At 34.5% G+C, this 21,204-nt stretch overlaps 3 protein-coding genes across 4 annotated transcripts in view; 2 read left to right on the forward strand and 1 right to left on the reverse strand.

The window, feature by feature from the left end:
- The first annotated feature begins 1,898 nt into the window (after window positions 1-1,898).
- LOC135954926 (GDP-D-glucose phosphorylase 1) lies at window positions 1,899-4,682 on the forward strand. Its single transcript, XM_065505174.1, has 4 exons — window positions 1,899-2,065; window positions 2,120-2,509; window positions 4,123-4,444; window positions 4,504-4,682. Exons 1-4 carry the CDS (start codon window positions 1,919-1,921, stop codon window positions 4,617-4,619), a joined length of 975 nt encoding a protein of 324 aa, XP_065361246.1. The 5' UTR covers window positions 1,899-1,918; the 3' UTR covers window positions 4,620-4,682.
- On the reverse strand, window positions 4,611-12,184 carry LOC135954925 (queuine tRNA-ribosyltransferase accessory subunit 2). The gene is made up of 4 exons (XM_065505173.1): window positions 12,018-12,184; window positions 11,103-11,944; window positions 4,987-5,112; window positions 4,611-4,909 (listed from the first exon to the last, which is right to left on the reverse strand). The coding sequence occupies exons 1-4, from the start codon at window positions 12,126-12,128 to the stop codon at window positions 4,717-4,719; spliced, it is 1,272 nt and encodes a 423-aa protein (XP_065361245.1). The 5' UTR covers window positions 12,129-12,184; the 3' UTR covers window positions 4,611-4,716.
- Window positions 12,185-18,543: 6,359 nt separating this feature from the next.
- Window positions 18,544-21,204, forward strand: part of LOC135953133 (myb-like protein I) — a 92,835-nt gene continuing 90,174 nt past the window's right edge. Inside the window, exon 1 of one of the 2 annotated variants that reach the window (XM_065502827.1) lies at window positions 18,544-18,684. The gene's annotated coding sequence lies outside the window, so the exon portion shown is untranslated. Of the gene's footprint in view, window positions 18,830-21,204 lie in introns of both variants that reach the window. The other variant, XM_065502826.1, reaches the window with a different exon arrangement.

Genomic DNA, 21,204 nt, shown 5'->3' on the forward strand with positions numbered 1-21,204 from the left:
ACATATATACACATGTAGGCTATCACTTTTAGGTCAAGAGTTATTTAGGTTTTTTTATTTATTTTTTTTTTAATTTTGCTCGATCTTTTTTTAGTTTTTTTATATATGTAGGGACTACGGAGGTTCAACATTTTTTTTTTAATATTATTATATTTGCGATAAAATTTCGAATACTACAAAACAATTTGCTAACAGTTATGTCGTCCATATAAAAAGTTACACGCATCCAAAGTTGGAACATGTAAAAATGGCCATATTTTTTACGTTTTTTCCAAAACACATTTTCCATGGAATATATAAAAACACGTTAACATTTTTCAAAAGGGAGCAAGATTTGTGAAGCTCCTGATGAATAAATACAAGCTTTTTGTATAAGTAGTTGGTATTGGCGAAAACTTGACGGATTAAACGTCAATCCGTCAAGTTTTCGCCAATACCAACAGTTTAGTGCAATAAAATAATTTTATGAATTTTTAGGACGTCAGTTACCTCAGAAGTTATACTTTGCCTTAGAAACTAAAAATTTTAATATATGGATTTTCCATGAACAAAAATATAAAATTTTAATTAATGTACATTTTTAACGGGTTTGTATGTCCTTAAATCAATGACATTATAATTTTTGACAGTTTTTTTGTTTAAAGTGCCTACTGTGACGTTATTTACCGTGCGATAGTAAAATAACTTTTTACGTATTTAAATAAGATATAGGGCTATACAAACATGGATCATTTTCGAGGATCTGTGTTTTTTCTTTTTAGAATTTTTTACTCAAACCTAAATTTTTTTCAAATTGGCGAAGTTTGGATAGGTCTGGGGCGACTAGGACCGCTTAAGTTAACCAAGTTTTATTTTACACGCTTTTGCAGTAGGTTCTCTTTTTGGATCATATACAAATTGTATATACATAGTCCCGAAGAACATTTTTTTCTACAAAAGAAAAAATATAGGGTTTTTTTTGGGAAAAAACTTAAAAAATACGGTAATTTTTACATGTTCCAACTTTGGGTGCTTGTAACTTTTTATATGGACTAGATAACTGCTAGCAAGTTGTTTTTGTAGTATTCGAAAATTGACCCCTAAGGAGAGGAGCTAGAGGGTTAACATCTTCCACAAAAATAATCCCCATAAAATTCCACAATATAACTCTGATAATAAGAATTCTCTTAGACATTAACTTAAAACAATTTTTTCAGTTAGTATACTGCTCCCTTCTATCAAAAAATAAAAATTTTGACCCACTATAAAAAAAAGTCAGACCAGGTGGACTATAATTTTATTCGACAGAAATGATCTACTCAACATGCCCTTTCAGAATTATAGGGTCGCTATTCTGTTACAATCAAAAAGTCTCAATTTGATGGACAGTGCAATTGGTAGGCCACATAAAAACACGTACCTTATTTCATTGTTTCCAGCATTGTCGTGCAGTAATCTCCAAATTATGGTAATTTCCCTCAAAGTTCCACTTCTGTCTTGACCAGTTAAATGATTTTTTTTAAAAAATCATTTAACTTACAACTAATAGTTCGTGAACTGTTAATCAACCCACGAACAACTTTCTTTCAGAAGTTTAAAAGTTTCCAAAACTTTCTATAAACTTATTAAAAATACTGAAATTTACTATATTTTAATAGAGAATCTAATAAATTATAATTTATCTTAAAAATACACTTTTATATTTTTGAAAATTGAATTTACGGCATAGTTTTTAAAGTATAAGCCCCAGCGTCCAATAAATTCTACCACTATGTTCTTTATAAAAAAAATAATGACTGTTAATAATTTGGTTTTCTAACATCCCTTAAGCAAAGTGCCTAAAGTTGGACAGCACGGATGTAAATAAAAAACAGCTGTTTTTAATTTTTTTTTTAGTCTAACGTTATTTACCAGTTTTTGTTTTCTTTTAAAGCACATAATGTCCCTTAAAAAGCCAGCTTATGATTTCCTTAACGAATTAATGCAAAAATGGCAACAACTTCAACTAGTTCCCAACGTATTTGCCTATAAATTGGAAGTAACACAAAGCAAATATTTGCCCGGAAAATATAAGTTCTATTCAGAGGTAAAAACCTAAAAAAATTATTAAAAAGCTGTGAATTATCAAACATATTTTTAGTTTAATCCCAAACGTAGTGCCTTACGGAGACCGCCACAAACTATACTGTCTTTGGATCCACAATTCGATGAAGAAAAATTCAATTTCAAAAAAGTGGCAGCCGCCGAAATCCTAATGAAACTTAAATTTGAGGAAGATACGGAAATCTCGTTTATCATTAATAACAGTCCAGTGACAAAATATAACACATTAATATGTCCCAATGTTCGAAGGGGTTTGCCTCAACGTATCACATTGGACGCTTTAAGATTTTGTGTTGATTTTTTGCTGTCTTTGGAGGGTAACCGTCAGTTTCGAATTGGTTATAATAGTCCGGGAGCGTTGGCGTCAGTGAATCATTTGCATCTGCATTTGATGTGCATTGAGAAGGAATTGTATATAGATCATGCGGTAAGTTTTTTGTGGTGAATTTGAGGATACCAATTTGTAAAATGTACTTTGAGAGTATCGAATTGTATTTTCGAAATGTTCAGTTATTTTTTAAACAATTCGAAGGGCTACATTCGGCTGACTCGAATCATATATACCCTTCATCTTTATAGAAAAAACAATAATGTATTCGTAAATTATTTGAAGGCCATGTGGTCGGGTTTTTTGTGAAAAATCTGTTAATATTTCCGGAATTTGGTCGGCAGAGTTGTATTATTCATTAAATTAAACCTAAATTTCTTGGCTAAACACAAGCTTTATCTAGTTACATATTTGTTTATATCGGATTTTCTTCAAAAAGTTTTGGAAATACCTATTATTTGATTGCATACGTGCTGAACTTAATATCCGATATATCAAGAAATCATTTAATGGACCCATGTAAGTAGCACCTATTTGATTTAGGTAAGCATATTTTCAAATTTTGATTCACACTTTATTAGAGGAAAACTTTTGGAAGTGATTTAGAACTGAAAAAGCAAGGATTTAAAATTTCAACACAGACAATTCAGATACAAAATCGAGGTTCATGTGGATTTTTGCTAATATCTCAGTCATTCTTGTGCTGATTTTGAAGATATTTCAATGCCAAAATTAAAATATTTCATATATTGATTGATGGGGATTAGGAAAAACATTTTCATTCAAAACAGGGACAGAAACGAATCGCTAAATCGACATTTCGGGGAATTGTTGAATGTTTTTTTGTATAAAAACTAAATTATTTATATCCAAATGCTGTAAGATTTGACAAAATATAGTGGTGGGATTCAAACGGTCTCCTATTAGGTCGTATTGTCATAATGTCCTAAAATATTTTTTTAGTTTAAACAAATTCTTGTTGTGCTGCAAACAAAAAAAGTGTTATTTTGTGAAACCAATAAACATTGTTCAAAAAGTCGTATTAGTTTAGAATTTTTTTGTTTGAAACCCAACAAAAAATTTTTTAAACTAAAAAGATATATTAGGACATTATGACAATACGACCTAATAGGAAACCGTTTGAAGCCCCCAAGTATTTATAGTTGTTACAACCCTTGTAGCTGACAAACATTTAATCATTATAAATGCTACCTGTAAGCACTTGGGGTATGAATAAAGAAATAGTATTGTGCAGAAATACGCATGCCCAAGGATGGTCCTTCGAATGTCCTTTGAACAAAACTAACAAGAGGAAACGATATAAAAACGACAGCTTCTATACCCAACTACACACAGTTCATTTTTAAAAACCGATATCAAATTCTAGTAACAGACATATTGAAAAGGGTGATCGCAAAACTCTCTTTAGATTTTATAACATAGATGTAAAGTACCGGATCCTGTTGTTACTTCAAATGCAACATTAGGCAATAACTCTGATCGCCAAGAGCGCAGTGAAGATCGGTATGCCAACATTTTTAAAGGTCTGATTATTTGCAATTGTTTTTAATACTAATAAACTTTGTCCATACCCCCTGCTAGCTCTTTATCCTTTTTAACTATTCGAAATTTTTCCATTCTCAGTTAAACATAAATTTCTTTAATTTAAAAAAAAAAACTAAAAACCTGCCAATCAATTATTATTTTTACAGAAATTACAACATCTTTCCGATCCAGACATTTATCGTCTAGACCCTAGTATGCCCACAGAGGCCATATGCTTTATGATCGATACACATGATTCGAAAACCAAAATTGAACTAAAACTAAATGAACTCTATAAATTCCTAATATGGCTGTGTGATAACAATATACCCTACAATGTATTTATGACACCAGTGCTGCCGGAGAAACATGCAGTCCAACAGAAATTAAAAGTCTTTGTTTACGCAAGAGCACAGCATTGTATTGTTAAACAATTGAATAACATAAATCTAGGATTTTGTGAACTATCAGGTTTTGTGCCAGTAGGAGGTAAATATATACAAACAATTTTATCTGTTCATAATAATATTTCTTAAATTTCCTTTTAGCGAATGATCTTTATAACAACCTAACGGAGCTAGATATAATCACAAAAATAACTAACGAAACTGGTCAAGTTTTTAATAAGATTTATAAATATTTTAAACATAACAAGTTAAGTTAATGTACATTTATTACAAAAATAAAATTATAAAATATAAAATGAATTGAATTGAATACACATTAAGGTTTTTATTATTTTAATTGTCTTTTTTTAAATATTATTCTTTGGCATCAGCAAAACCTTTACCCAAACCAGCTCTACTAATTACTTTAGTATTGGCCTCAATACGATATTCTATGTGTTTGTCACTGCCTTGCATTTCAATCAGTTCAATTAATTCGTTGAGTTTGTCATTTGAAATGCAGTTGTGTATTGTTGTAAAGAATTGCATTAAATGATGTAAATTATGACTGCAAGTAGAAAAGTGTAATTAATTTGTAAAAAATGATTATGTTTGATTATAAAAATTATTAAATGGAATACTTACATCATTAATAAAATGGGTCCTAAGAGTTCCGATGTTTTATATAGATGATGTATATACGATCTTGTATGTTTCTGACAGGCCAAACAAGAGCAGTCCTTTATTAGGGGGGTAAAGTCTTCTTTTAAGCTAAAATGTGTGTATATTTATTTTTTATTTTTTCTTACATTTAGTTTTGCTTATTTGAACAATGCGAGTTTGTGGATGATGAATTTTGATTTTTTTGGAAATTTAGAGGAAATTAATTTGTCTAAATCCGGTAATATTTTGCAGAAGTTTGCTATTACAAATTACAATATATAAATCGGTGCATAATTATATGACAGCACAACTAACTGAAGGTCACGACAACTAACTCATTCCCACGACAGACGGTTCTACGCACTGGAATGACCCGAGTTTACTCGGGACTGTCAACTCAGCAATCACAGCTGCTACAACAACTAAATTATTCCGTTCCCACGACAATTGGATCTCCGTTCCGGAACGACCCGAATCATATTCGGCCAAAGATTGTCAACTCAGCGACAGCTGTACAAACCGAAAGTTTTTTCCCCAGGTGAGCAAAACATGTCGGCAATTTTGCTCAAAATCCTTTTAATTATAGCCGGCGTTGAACAGAATCCAGGTCCCAGTATTTGGCTCTGTTCAATATGTCAACATGGTGTCACCTGAAAAGGTGCTCAGGACTCACCAGTCACCGCGACTGGAACCCCAGCTTCGTAGGATCTTGTTGTAGTACGCAGCCTCAAAACCCCAGCACTACCCCCATAATTACGATCCCACAATCCCGTGTCCAAACTCCACCCCCCGGACAAAATTTTGTCCAATCCCCAACCCCCGGACACAGCAGACCCTGTTCAAATCAATGGACATGTTCTGTCTGTCATGACGTAATTAGAAGGAATATAACATCAATTCAGTGCAATGGCTGTAAAAATTGGTGCCATATGAGAAGATGCTCTGGATTACGCTCGCACAAGGACTGGAGTAATAGCTTTTTAGCCCCCTGTTGCATAAACATACCCCCGGCGACAGTTGCCACCCCAGCCACACCTGTGCAATTCACCCCGCACATTGTTGTGCAGACACCCCAACATCTGCCTCTACTACAACAACAAACCCCGGCAAGAACTCCACCTCAACTGCCAAGTATATTAAATATACCACCCCATCAGCACCATACCCGGCGGCCTTTGCATATCGGGGATTCCCAAGTATCGTTTAAGATCATGCAGTTAAACTGTAATGGTCTTAGAAATAAGGTCGTGGAAATCACCAATTTTATGCATGTTAATAACATCCTCATTGCCGCCATTCAAGAAACGAAGCTAACCAGGGATTGTAGACTCTCGGCTTCCAGTGATTACAACATCATTCGGAAAGACAGGGAACGTGATCATGGTGGTGGCCTTGCTTTTATCATAAAGCGAAGCGTCAATTATACGTTGACAGTACCACCCCCCTCCCCCTCTCCTGACCCCTACCTGGAAGTAATGAGCATCTCAATAAAAACTGGAGATATTGAGTTAGAAATTGTCAATGTATATATTCCACCCGTAAACAGCATTGGGACTAGTTATCATCCCAGCATAGCACACCTTTTGCAAGGAGATAACAGAATAATACTTGGTGATTTCAATGCTCACCACGAGAGTTGGTACTCCCAGCTACCAAACGATCCACGCGGTATTTCATTATCAGACCAGATAGACGACTCGGACTTCGCTGCAATTAACGAAGACCTCTCTACGAGAATAACTGCTCGATGTTCAAGCTCCCCAGACATTTCCATCGTCTGCATGTCGCTTCTTGCCCATACCACCTGCCAAGCCCAAACGGCATTAAACTCCGATCACATCCCTATCTTGATCACAGTAGAGAAGTCTAGCGACTTTGTGGAGCCAGATAAGCGCACGTTCGTTAACTACAACAAAGCTGTCTGGCACAGCTTTACGAACTACATAGACGATACACTACGTCACTTGCCGAAGGGGTGAAGCAATCTTTAGAAAGATAGTCCTTCAGGCGGTAAGGCGCTTTATCCCCGCAGGAAGAATACCGAATATTAGACCAAATTTTCCATCACAGGCAGCACGATTGGCTCAAGAACGCGATCTCCTGCGTGCTAGCAATCCAGCTAATGAGCAAATTGAGCAGTTGACGGCTGAAATTGACTTTATCGTCGACGAACATCGCCGCAACAAATGGTTGGACCACCTGAATCATTGCTCAACAGACTCTAAATCGCTATGGTCTACTATCAAAAGTCTATCTGGAAACAATAATCGAAATCAAAACCTCGCTGCTATTGCGTTTAATAACTTGCAACATACAGATGCCAAGAAATGCGCAACACAATTCTGCAGGCAATTTATAGAACACCCCGCCACGCAGAGCCGGACCAAAAGGACTATAGTTCGGAGAACTAAGAATCTTACTCGAGATCCTCAGCCACGCTCCTTCACTCCCGTGAAGTCGAGTTCATTATCTCCAAATCGAAACCTTCTAAAGCTCTAGGTCCGGATGGTATCTCAATGATAATGCTAAAGAAGCTCGGTAAAGTAGGTCTGGAATATCTCACCCACCTTCTGAATCTCTCGATTCACCATTTGGTGATTCCAGATATCTGGAAAGTGGCTCGAGTTATCCCAATTCTAAAACCGGAAAAATCAGCTACCCTAGGAGAATCATACCGCCCCATCTCCTTATTGTCACCAATAGCAAAGATTTTAGAATCCCTACTATTACCCACCCTGAAAGAGCATTTCCCGCTCGCCACACATCAATATGGATTCAGGGAAGCGCATAGCACAACAACGGCTCTAACTCAGATAACCTCCCAGATCGCCAATGGCCTCAATCAGCAACGACCGTGTCAACGTACCATCGTCGCCGCACTGGATTTATCCAAGGCATTCGATACGGTCGATCACTCGATACTGATTAATGACATCGTGAACTCCACACTCCCAAATGATGTCAAACGCTGGATAGCCAACTATCTATGTGGAAGACATGCGTTTGTCGAGTTCAGAGGCCAGAAATCAAAATACCGCAAGATAAAGATGGGCGTGCCACAAGGAGGAGTACTATCACCGATGCTCTTCAACATATATCTTGCCAAGCTACCTGAACCCCCCCCAAATGTCTCTATGGTGTCGTATGCAGATGATTGCACTATAATTTCATCAAGTGTCAACATCGACGACATAAGTGCCAAAATCACCCGATACCTGGCCACCATAACAGACTTTTTTCAGGAACGCAAACTCAGGTTATCTGCTCCGAAATCCTCGGTGTCCCTTTTCACCACTTGGACTAAAGAAGTAAGGACGGCGCTCAACATCTCAGTCGAAGGTCGAACTATCCACACGGTTCAAAACCCGAAAATTTTAGGGGTAGTCTTCGACAGCCTCCTTCACTTTTCAAGGCACGCAACCTACATCAACCAAAAGGTTAAAAATAGGAACAAGGTCCTTAAAGCTCTAGCTGGCACCTCTTGGGGCATGAACAAAGAGACGATTGTAGCGACATACAAGGCAACTGGTCGCTCTCTTCTCAACTATGCTGCCCCAGTATGGACCTCTTTCCTCAGTGACACCCAATGGCGAGGTTTACAAACGGCCCAAAATAATGCTCTCCGGATCGCAACCGGTTGTGTCAAGATGACGAATGTGGATCATCTACATGAGGAGACCAGGTTACTGTCGGTCAGACAACATAATGTGTTGTTGACTAGACAGTTCCTGTTGGCATGCCATCTGCCGAGTCACCCCAACCATCAGATTCTGATGCAGGATCCTCTTCCCCGACACATCCGGATGGACTTTCGACACTTTCGCAGCGACATCCAAGACGTCATACCATCGGACGTCGACAGATTGTCTATTGCAAGTGCTCGGAAATTGTTGCATCAAACGGCGGTTACTGAAGCCATTAATGGCTACACATGCAACAGAGTCCTAAATGAACACCCCCCTGCGATATCGGATTGTGAGAGACAATTACCAAGGCATACAAGAACTATATTAGCACAATTAAGAGCCGGTTGGTGCAGTTTCCTCAACTGCTACCGAGAACGTATCGTTCCTGGCACTTTAAACCGTTGCCCCGCCTGTCATCAAAGTCCTCACGATACAATACATTTATTTAATTGTCCCACCAGGTCTACAAATTTGCGCCCCATAGACCTGTGGTTAAGACCAACTGAGGTGGCGCAGTTTCTCCAGCTCCCACTTCCACCTACTGACATCAACACAAATAATTAAAATATTCACTCTTATAATTTCAGGAAAGAACAATCGGGTACAGTCGAACTGTTACTACAACAACAACAACTAAATTATTCATTAGTGACACCCAATGGAGAGGTTCACAAACGGCCCATACTAAAGCTCTCCGGATCGCAACTGGTTGTGTCAAGACGAAGAATGTGGATCATCTACATGAGGAGACCAGGTTACTGTCGGTCAGACAACATAGTGTGTTGTTGACTAGGCAGTTCCTGTTGGGAAGCCATCTGCCGAGTCACTCCATCAGTTTTTGATACAGGATCCCCTTTCCCGGCACATCCGGATGGAGTTTCTACGCTTTCGCAGCGACACCCAAGACGTCATAACATCGGACGTCGACGGATTGTCAATTGTAAGCGCTCGGAAAACATTGCATCAAACAGCGGTTTCTGAAGCCATTAGACGCAATAGAGTCCTAAATGAACCACCCTGCGATCTCGGATTGTGAGAGACCATTACCCAGGCATTTAAGATAAATTTTGACACAATTAAGAGCCGGTTGGGGCAGTTTCCTCAACTGCTACCGAGAACGTATTCTTCCTGGCACTTTAAACCGTTGCCCCGCCTGTCATCAAAGTTCTCACGACACATTGCACTTATTCAATTGTCCCACCAGGTCTACAAATTTGAGCCTCATAGACATATGGTTAAGATAAAAACTATCGGCTACAGTCGAACTGTTACAGCAACTAACTGAACTACCTGTTGCACAGCTCTATTTGTTGCACTATGAGTTGTACAGATTTGAATGGAAAGGGCTTTGAAATTATCTACGTAAATAACTTGAGGTAGTGGTTGTTTTCTCCTCATATCTCAGCCATTTATGAACCGAATTTTCTTATTTTCAATACCAAAATTAATTCAAATCTAATATAAATTGAATTAAATTATTTGTCTTCGTTCAGTTGTTTTTGTTTTGCTTTTAATCGTTTACAAAATGACGATTTGAATTGAAGAAAAATTTAATCATTCAAAACAAATTTAAAGGTATTTCGTAATGGACTTAAATGGAAGAAAATTGTAATAATTCAATAAGGAATTAATACCGTAAACAATGAATTCTCAAAGGAATTATTTCAATACATTTGAGGTACAACAAAATTAAGCCTATGAGTTAATTCATAATGAATTCATTAACGGAATGGTTAAGAGATAAATTTAATTTGATTTCAAAAATGGAATTAAGAATTAACTCTTTCGTACCTTTGATAGACATAGTTCTATATAATTCTTCAACTATAAGGATCTAGAATTTTTAATTTTTTTAAACTTCTTCAGTCGCTGCTTTGGACTGTTAACAAAAACCAACTTTAAAATTTAGTTTGTGGTTAGGTTTTACTTAAAATATTCTCAATTTTATATTAAAATTCACAATTTTAGAAATTCTGATTTTAGTTAATTTTGGTCAGGTAATCTATGATGAAACGGAACTCAGTCGTAAAAATATATCAAAAAAACAAGTAAGAGATATTCGGCTGTGCCAAATATCATCAAAGTATACCTTAAGATAATGATGGAAAACAGGATTTGTTGAAAAAATTTCTGGTAAGAAAATGTTGGTGGAAAATAAAAGCGGGTTAAAAATATTTCTCCCGATTGTCCATCAGAACTTCTATGGCGTTATATTGGAAAGATCTTTGAAAAGTCTATTATTAGATATCCATATTTTCTTTGTTAATGACTCAGTAATCCAGATGTGTGTTTTTTTCTTATATCCCAGCAATGTGTGCTTTATCAATGGTTTAAACAATGATATAGTTTATATATAGCATTTATTAATGGTATTGAAACATGAGGAATGAAATTATAAAAAACAAAACTTACCACTCATCCGTAATATCTATAAATGGTGTCTCCGTGAGGGCTGCTGTAGCCTTACTGCTCAAATCAAAATTAAATGACAAAGCCTTAAAATTAGCAGCTGCACAATAAGCGTATGAAGAATCAAATATATCAACTCCCAACTGAACCAACTTTAATATTAATACAGGTGTAAAAGCACCCGGCAGCATAAGCGGTTTATCAGCATCCAATTCCTTAAGGCAATGTTTCATAATGGGCAGAATTTGTTCGTCCTTAACCTCCGTTGCTGACAAACCATAACAATGGAAACCTTCGAATATAAAACCACCAATAACAGCGGCACCTTTCGCTTTGGCATGCTTAATTGATTGGGAGCGATTGTAGGTGTTGTAGCCACCCACAATGGGAGCAAATAGACATGATTTTTGCAATGACTCTGAATTGTTGTGATGCTCATAGCAAGAGTCCATAAATGTTTCAGTGCGATCCACAGATTTTTGTATTCTTTTCTTAGCACTATCAAAATTGGTGTCCGCATCACAAAGACCTTGATAAATGTCGGGTTTAAATGACTCCACCAGATTTATAAATTTTTGAACAGAAAGTGGTTCTTTGCCGCGTCGTGTAAACAGCGGCACAATATCTTTCTCATTAAAACCACTTGGCGCCAATTCACAAGGGTCTCTAATGGTCAGTATAGTAGGATAATCCTTAAAACCCACAAAACCCGACACACCACCACCTTTGAAATGATTCAAGGCTTCTCTCATATGGTCCATGGTAGCCAAAGACATTTGCAGCACTTGTGGCTCTTGAGCAACATGGTCAAATACTTCGCGACTTAGATAGGGTATACTGCCGCCCTGCAATCAGTCAATAATTAATAATATTACCCGTTTAAATAAAGTTGCCGCTTAAAGATTATGATTTGTTTACCTTTGTAACTTGCACTAACAACGGTGTTTTGAATTGTTTTGCACTTTCCTGCTGCACCAATTGACCCAAGCGGCCAGAACTTTTACTCAAATGTTCTATAACGAATTTCATTGTTAGTTTTATTTGTAAATTTTAGGAAAAACTTCAGGTAATGTTTATAACTTGCGATGACAAATAATTTTTAATACTGATACCGCGTTTTGCAACAACAAAAACACATGTTTTATTTTATTGTTGCACCGAAACAGAGATGTTATACGTTGGTAAGAGAGTTGCCATCCTTATAGGAAATTGTTGTCAGAGATATATGTTCGGCTGTACCGAATCTTAGACCCCTTTCACACTAGGCAATTTAGTTGCGCAATTCTCTTGAGTTTTTAGATGCCAGAGGTAAGGTAGAGACTTGCGCAACTAAATTGCCTAGTGTGAAAGGGATCTTATATACCCTTCACCTTAATATGACGTCTCCACTTAACATAATATCTAAGATTTCAATCGTATAGACCCATATTTTCTAAATCTCTGGTTATTATCGTGACGATATACTGACATTTCTCATAAGAAAATTATATTAATTGGAAGTATATCGTTACGAAAGACGATAACCAGAGATTGAGAAAATGGGGCTATTATAATAAATATGATAGATTTGCTTTGGGTAGGTTTTTTTTTGTTTATTAGTAGCTACTTTTTGATTTCATTAAAACAAATTCTAATTAAATAATATTTTTTAAACGTTGTAGTAAATCTTATCTTGTAGAAAATGTTTATGATTAATATCAATACACACAAAATAGTTCGTTATTCTGTAAAAACCAGTACATATTTGAAAAACAATTGGTCAATTCACAAGGTCTCTTATCAGTCATATTGTCCTAATACATCACGACTCGGTGGCTCTGCTTAACCGACTCTTAGGCATTCGGCGCAAGTCTCTGCTGGTTGGTTACGATAACACAATAAACATAGCATACAAAGTAGTATTATTTTAGGACATTTTTTGCTTGAAAACCTATAAAAACCATTGTGAAATATTAGGATACTAGCAGACCCGGTGCGCTTCGCCACCCCAATTAGAAGAATGAAATAGTACTATTAAGTCTCCCTTTGTGAATCTAATTGTAAATGTCTAATTTCATATTTCTGGGTCCATTATTATAGAAAATGCAAAAGAAAGTTACCACTAAAGTCACCTTTTGTGAATTCAAATTCATTTAAAATCATGTGTGCCTAAAATTATTATAAAATATTCAAAAAGTACCATTACAATAAACAAATAGTACCATTGATTATCACTTCTGAATTCGCATTCACTAAACCATAACCCGTCGATTTTGAATTTTAAATTTGTATAGCCTTTCCTATATTATCAACTAATTTTGTTTCTATAACAATTAATATTTAAAAATTATCACAAAACCCAAAAAAAAAACAAAACCGCGGTTTTGAAATTCTTTGGTTTTTTGGAAACGCTAGGTCCATTATTATAGTAAATTCACAATAGTACGTATGAGAACAAAGAAAAAGTACCAAGCGCCTTGAATTTCCACTCACTTGGGACCATAGACGCCTAATTTCATATTTCTATGTCCATTATTACAGAAAATTCATAAAGTACCATTAGAATATATAAAAAGCACCAAAAATCCCCCACTTGTGGTTTCCCACTCACTCCCATATAAGCTTAATTTCAGGGTTTTAGGTTAATTGGTGAAGAAATTACAAAAAGTACCATTCGAATAAAGAAAAAGTACCAAAAAGTCTATCCCTAGAATTCTCACTCACTTTAGAACATATACGATTAATATCATGTTTCTAAGTTCATTGTTATAAAAAATTCAAAAAAGTACCATTAGAATAAAGAAAAAGTACCAAAAAGTCTCCCCCTGGAATTCTCACTCACTTTATAACATATACGATTAATTTCATATTTTTATGGCCATTATTACAGAAAATTCAAAAAGTACCGCTACAATATACAAAAAGTACCAAAAATCAGGCACTTGTGGATTCCCACTCACTCCGGTCCATATAAGCTTTACTTCATGTTTCTAGGTTCATTGGTGAAGAATTTACAAAAAGTACCATTCGAATAGAGAAAAAGTACCAAAAAGTCTCTCCCTAGAATTTTCACTGACTTAGGACCGTGTATGCTAAATTTCATGTTTCTAAGTCCATTGTTATAGAAAATTAAAAAAAGTACCATTATAATAAAAAAAAGTACCATGAAGTATCCGCTTGAATTTTCACTCACATAGGACCATATACGCTTAATTTCATGTTTCTAGGTCCTTTATTGTAGAAAATTCAAAAAGTACCATTATAATATAGAAAAAGTACCAAAAAGCAACCACGTGTGGATTCCCACCCAATCGGGCCCATGTAAGCTTTATTTCATGTTTCTAGGTTCATTGGTGAAGAAATTACAAAAAGTACCATTCGATTAAAGAAAAAGTACCAAAAAGTCTCCCCCTAGAATTCTCACTTACTTAGGACCATATATGCTTAATTTCATGTTTCTAAGTTCATTGTTATAGAAAATTCAAAAAAGTACCATTAGAATAAACAAAAAGTACCAAAAACTCTCCCCTTAGAATTCTCACTCACTTAGAACCATATATGCTTAACTTCATATTTCTATGTCCATTATTACAGAAAATTCAAAAAGTACCATTAGAATATAGAAAAAGTACCAAAAAGCAGTCACTTGTAGATTCCCACTCACTCCGGTCCGTATAAGCTTAATTTCATGTTTTTAGGTTCATTGGCGAAGAAATTACAAAAAGTACCATTCGAATAAAGAAAAAGTACCAAAAAGTCTCCCCATAGAATTCTCACTCACTTAGGGCCATATATGCTTAATTTCATGTCTCTAAGTCCATTGTTATAGAAAATTCAAAAAAGTACCATTAGAATATAGAAAAAGTACCAAAAACCCCACAATTGTGGTTTCCCACTGACTCGGTTCCATATAAGCTTTATTTCATGTTTCTAGGTTCATTGGTGAAAAAATTACAAAAAGTACCAATCGAATAAAGAAAAAGTACCAAAAAGTCTCCCCCTAGAATTCTCACTTACTTAGGACCATATATGCTTAATTTCATGTTTCTAAGTCCATAGTTATAGAAAATTCAAAAAAGTACCATTAGAATATAAAAAAAGTACCAAAAAACCCACACTTGTGGTTTCCTACTCACTCGGTTTATATATAAGCTTTATTTTATGTTTCTAGGTTCATTGGTGAAGAAATTACAAAAAGTACCATTCCAATAAAGAAAAAGTACCAAAAAGTCTCCCCCTAGAATTCTCACTCACTTAGGACCATATATGTTTAATTTCATGTTTCTAAGTCCATTGTTATAGAAATTTCAAAAAAGTACCATTAGAAGAACAAAAAAGTACCTATAGTTCTGTTCACACATTTTGGTACCTAAATATTATACCCTATGCCTAACACAAACTTCACTCAGATACAAATCAGCTAACTTTAATGTCGATAAGGGCAATAATTTAAAATATTAAAAAAGTACCATTAGGAAAAAGTACCAATTTCCCTTTTCTTCCTCGAACACCCCTCAAGTTCGACCTTTAAAAATATTCCATTTTGCCAAAATTGTTTATGCTACAGACATGTCTCAAAATATTAAAATCTGTGTTAATGTGCCCAAGAAAAAATATGTTTTAAAAAAAGTACCAAACTGTTTACCCGGATTTGGCCCAATATACACCTTGGCACTCGAGTTCCAAATAACACCCTGTTAGTTAATTTTTGTATGAATCCAGGAACCAGTGTTAAAAAAATTATCAAAATTGGCTTAATAATTTCAATAAAATGTATTTTTCCGATTTTATCCCCTTTTTGGTACCTTTTTTATCCCCATTGCTTTGGTAAAATTTTTTTCAAATAAATTTCTGTATCGTGGTGGGAGCTCATAATAAAATATTCATATGTCTATGTCAAATTATAGAAAAAAATATTTTATGAAAAAGTACCAAAAATAAACACAATTTTTATCCCTTAAGGGTTCGAATTTCCAAAAAGTACCAAACTTATATTTTTTATTTTTTGATAAGTAAAGAATGCGATTTAAAATTTGTTTATTGGTTTAAAAGATACATAGGGTGCCAAAAAAGTACCAAAATACAGTTTTTACCCGTTTTCCCCCCTAAATGTTTCGAATTTCGAAAAAGTACGAAACACCTGTCAGCTTATTTTTTAAATGGAGTAACATGCAACTTTAAGTTTTTTTGTATCTTTATTAGTTTTGAAGATATAAGGTTACCGAATTTACCCGTTTTTACCCTTTTTTACCCCCTAAACGTTCGAATTTCCAAAAATCCCTTCTTATCAGATCGTTTTGGGGAGGGAGGAACCCACAGTTAAAATTTCGTGATTCTAGCTTCAGCCGTTTGGGCTGTGCGATGATGAATCAGTCAGTCAGTCAGTCAGTCAGTCAGTCAGTCAGTAACGTTACTCTTTTATATATATAGATTACGACATGATAAGAGACCTTGTGAATTGACCAAATATACATATATGGGGGATTTCATGTCAAGTGAACCAACTTTTTAAATCGATGTCTTCCAGTCGGGATGAAATATGCAATAAGGTTAGTTCTATTGGATAGTAATTCAGATTTTTCAACAAGATCGGTTAAGAACTCTCTGAGTGGGTCAAAATTTGACATTTTGGCCAAACAGTACCTTATAGGTGGTTTAAAGGCATCAATCTTGTACCTCCTAGTGAAGAGAATCAGTTCTGTCTTTTTGGGGTTCACACTAAGTCCACTACAACGTAGCACATATGATTCTATAACTCCCAAGTTCATCCATCTCAGATAGGATAGCATCGGGCATGTCATTCTTTAAAGCTCCTTCAATATCGAGGAAGGCAACATGTGAATACTCCTTATTTAATAGACTATTCAATGTGGCCAACTAACGACACAGATCTGCCCTTAGTGTTGGGATTTAGAGTAGAGTTCCGTCGGAATAATCATTCTCAAGTATACGTCAATTTTAGCAGAAAGGATGCAAGACTAATTGGTATGTAATCCTTTGGTTTTGTGTGAGTCGCCTTACCTCCTGTCGGAATAAAGACTACTCTAAACCTCGTCCACAATGTAGCAATACAGGTCCATCTGATACACGCTATGTACATATATATTGGTGAGCCATGGTGCAACTATTTGTAAATGTTTCTGAAGATCAGCAGGTCTGATCCCAGGGGATTTAAACGGGTCGATGCTTTTTTTTATAAAAACAAACACAAACTGCTTGCTTGTCTGCAGATTCACCCAGAGTCTCTGACGGGAATCGAATCCGCAACCCTTAGATTGATAGTCCAGCATACTACCGTCTACACTATCGGGGCACCTTGATTGCCCAATGGATTATTTTCCTATTCACTGTAACATAGTTAACACACGGAGCAACAGAATCAGCAGCCGAATTGACAGTCTCATCACTGAATGGGAGGCAACCAGGGAAATGAGTGCAAGTAGGACCTCAAGTGTCTTTACTATTCAGAGTCCGACTAACACAGGGTTTCTGAATATAGCTTGGTGCAACCAGAGAGCTTGATAGAATTTTACGTGATCGGTCGCAGAGGATCCTTTCACGATTGGTGATCAGAAAAGGAGCTGTCGCTAGAGAAACCCAATTTTTTTTTAAAGGTAATTTTATGAAAACAGAAATAAAAAAAGTTTCTATTGTCACTCGCTATATATCAGATGATAGGTATACATACATAGCTACACATTTTAAAGTTTTTAGAGAGCTAAACCGCCAATAAATAATAAAAAATCCCTAGTTTATCAAAACGGGGTCCCTTCGACTCTACTTGATTGTTCGCACGTAGTGAACTACCACGAAAACCAGTTATAAAAAAATCCTAGTCCAATTATTGTGTATTGCATAAATAGACTGTTCTGGGAAAAATATAATGGAAGCAGTTTTATTACAACACATTTCGTGCCGCGTTAGAATCCCGCGTTGAAAATTGTACCGCCTTTTATAAAAATAATACTGGCAAAGCTAATAAAAGCTGTTTTAATGACCTTGATTTATTCCAAATTCAATTTTAAAGAAACCATTGCTTTGTGTTCCAACGGTCACATACCGTTAGAAATACATATTTTGGCGTTAAAGGTAACAAAAGCACTATGTTGACAACACTGGACGCAAATAACAACCATTTTTGACACACCTTTTGAGCAAAAACAAAATATAATCAAAATAATGGTGGCAGCACTGTGAGCCGATGCCACTGAGCTGCCGATGTTGTGAGCCGCTGAATTTCACCGTCGAAATGAGCAAAACCATTTCTTTATATTGGTTTTTTAGTAGTGAGAAATGAGGGGTCTTCAAACCAATCAGTCCCATAAGTAATTCATAGTGTGTGTGTTGTGTTTGACGTGAGCCAGAGTAAGTTGAACAGGTGGCAACATTGGTTATTCATTTTTTTACAATAAGTAAAGCAGAGCAAAACAAAAACGAAAAGAAAATATAAAACAAAGTAAAATCAAAATAATGTGCCGAAATTTCTTTATTTTGCCATGCTCTCGCATAAAAACCAGTGTGAAACGAAACGGTGTTGTGCGGTGTTGTTCGGTTGTCATTTGCCGTTAAAAATCAATGTATAATAAAGTTATTGCTGTGTTTGAAAGTAAAGAACTGCATAAATAACAAAATATTAAAAATTTATATGCTCGCCAATAATTTGTTTCTTGTTTTTTTTACGTGTATATTCGCTAATTTTGTTTGTTGTTTTAAATTGTGTGCGAAAAACATGTTTCAACAAGCGGAGACAAGTAAAATACAATATTTTTTTTCTTTTGTTTTGAGAATAATTTCTCTTTTTAATTTGTATTTCCTTTGGACATACATTTGTACATGTATATTTCAGTGTTCGCGTAGCAAAGTGTAATTAAGAAAAAGTTGTGTGTGTGTTCCTTTTTTTTCTTTACTTAATTTTTAATTTTTTTACTTGTTCCGTTTTTCTTCATTATTGTTGCTCGCTGGCAGACTGAACTTTAATAAAATGAGCTAATGACCGAACAAACTCTCTTTTTCTCATTTACTCTCATACATTTTAACATTGAGTGTACAAGAGATGGCAACAAGCGCCCGATTTTCCCCAATATGTTGTTGTTTTTCATACTTTATTATAAATTATAATATAATTTCTAGTAGTGTCGTGTCTATAGTTGCCACATAAATTCGGTGTAAAATCGTCTAAATTGGGAAAAAAAAAGTCGCCAGAAAAAATAAAATTATTTCTCATAGATAAACAGCTAGATACGAAAGTTCCAGTTATAAATTGACTTGTTGATTTGTCCCAATTAGATAAAATTTTTTAGTTTTAAACAGAGACCGAAAATAACGGGTTCAGTTTCATTTCAATGGTAAATTCTCATTCGCAGCCATTTAAAAATAATTTTTTGTGATATATCACTGAGAGAGTGATTTATTCGAGAACATTTTTGGTTAGGGGTTGAGTGACACAGAAATGAAACAAACACAAATAATCTGGATGAGTGATTTATAATTTTTTTTTTTCGTAAAGGTCAGCTTGTGACTTTTATTTGCGAACATGAAAAATAAATCTACGCTTAAATATATAAAATTTATCAAAAGATTAATAACAATTTAAAAAAAATTCTCATTTCTGTTACTCAGACTTCATACTTATCATATTATTTCTATAATTTGTTAAAAATTACTAACAATATGTTATTATATGTAAATAAAAGATAAAGTAACAGTTATTAAGAACGAGAACAAATGAATTGTTTATCTCACACCAAACCATTAAAAAACAACAAAAACGGATAAAGATCATACCAAACCATTTAAATAAAAATCATTTTATAACTGTTATTTTCAGTGATTTATTTTTATCACAAAAATATAAATCACAATTTGGGTTTTGTGGTATATGGACGAGTTATTTTCGATCTCTGGTTTTAAATTAATAAAAGTATTTACAGACGACAATACTGAGTATTAATATTTGTCAAATACTCAAGTATCATACATATAAACAATTTTATCGTCTAAACAAAAATTGTTAGATTTTTAAAAAATGTAAATGATTATTTTGATTTACATACGGTGGGTATTCCATAATTTTTTAAATCATATCAAACATTTTTTATTTTCATATGTATCGGTTGTGTATTTATAAATACAAATAAGGTAAACAAAAAATCTGAAGAAAATGAAAATGAACATAAAAATCATAAAACCCTTAAAATTATTAAGTTGCCTTTTATTTTAGATTTCGTACATTAAAACAAAAATGAAACACAATATAAAATTTGTATGTTAATAATGCCATAGAATAAATAAATAGAAGGGAAGGAGAGAAATGTCAATGAAAAAAATTAAACAAAATGTCTTTCTTTACACATATAGGTGTTACAATAACAAAATAATAGGGTTCTATAAGTCGATGCTTCGAATAATCGACTTTTTGCTGAAAGTCGAACAATCGGTTACGTTATCTCAGAAGTCGATTAACTAAAAAAAAGTCGAAATGTCGAAAAATGTTGACTTTTTAGATTGTTAAAAAAAATGTTTAATATGCACACAATAAAATAAATTAAATAATAGCCGGAAATTTGGTACACTTGCATTTTTTCTACACCATTTCCAATTGTATTTCATAAATTTCTAATTGTATTCTGAAATACAAATGGAAAATTCTGAAATACAATTAAAAAATTCTGAAATTTAATTGGAAATTTCTGATAATGTACATATAATTAGAAACTTCTGAAATACAATTGGAAATGCAAAAATAAGTAAAATGTTTAATAACTTTTTATAAAATAATAAAATAAATGCTCTATAAAAACTAACAGTTTTTAGACAGATTGGCCCATAATCATAGTCAATAATAGGGGGTCAGACTGCATGTGTATTGGGACATGTATTCGATACATTTTCTCAATCTCTGGTTATTTTTTATGGTGACGATAAACTGACAGTACTCATACAAAAAAAAATTTAAGTGGAGCTTTGTCGTTACGAAAAAAGATAACCAGATATTGAGAAAATGGGGGTAAGAGATCTAAAGTCGACTTTACTTAAGAGTGGACTTTAGGTCTATCACAGACAAGTTAAAGTATACGTTTGACGTTAAATTCAACTCTAAATATAAAACTAGCTGATGCTGTTTTTA

This window comes from Calliphora vicina, chromosome 3 (assembly GCF_958450345.1).
Source record: "Calliphora vicina chromosome 3, idCalVici1.1, whole genome shotgun sequence".
NCBI classification, from domain to species: Eukaryota; Metazoa; Arthropoda; class Insecta; order Diptera; family Calliphoridae; genus Calliphora; species Calliphora vicina.

Coding starts and splice junctions, on each gene's coding strand:
- LOC135954926 (XM_065505174.1), top strand. CDS start 1,919: ATGTCCCTTAAAAAGCCAGCTTATGATTTCCTTAACGAATTAATGCAA. Junction 2,066..2,119: donor AATATAAGTTCTATTCAGAG/GTAAAAACCTAA, acceptor ACATATTTTTAG/TTTAATCCCAAACGTAGTGC. Junction 4,445..4,503: donor AGGTTTTGTGCCAGTAGGAG/GTAAATATATAC, acceptor ATTTCCTTTTAG/CGAATGATCTTTATAACAAC.
- LOC135954925 (XM_065505173.1), bottom strand. CDS start 12,128: ATGAAATTCGTTATAGAACATTTGAGTAAAAGTTCTGGCCGCTTGGGT. Junction 5,113..11,102: donor ATAGATATTACGGATGAGTG/GTAAGTTTTGTT, acceptor CACACATTTTAG/CTTAAAAGAAGACTTTACCC. Junction 4,910..4,986: donor GGACCCATTTTATTAATGAT/GTAAGTATTCCA, acceptor TTCTACTTGCAG/TCATAATTTACATCATTTAA.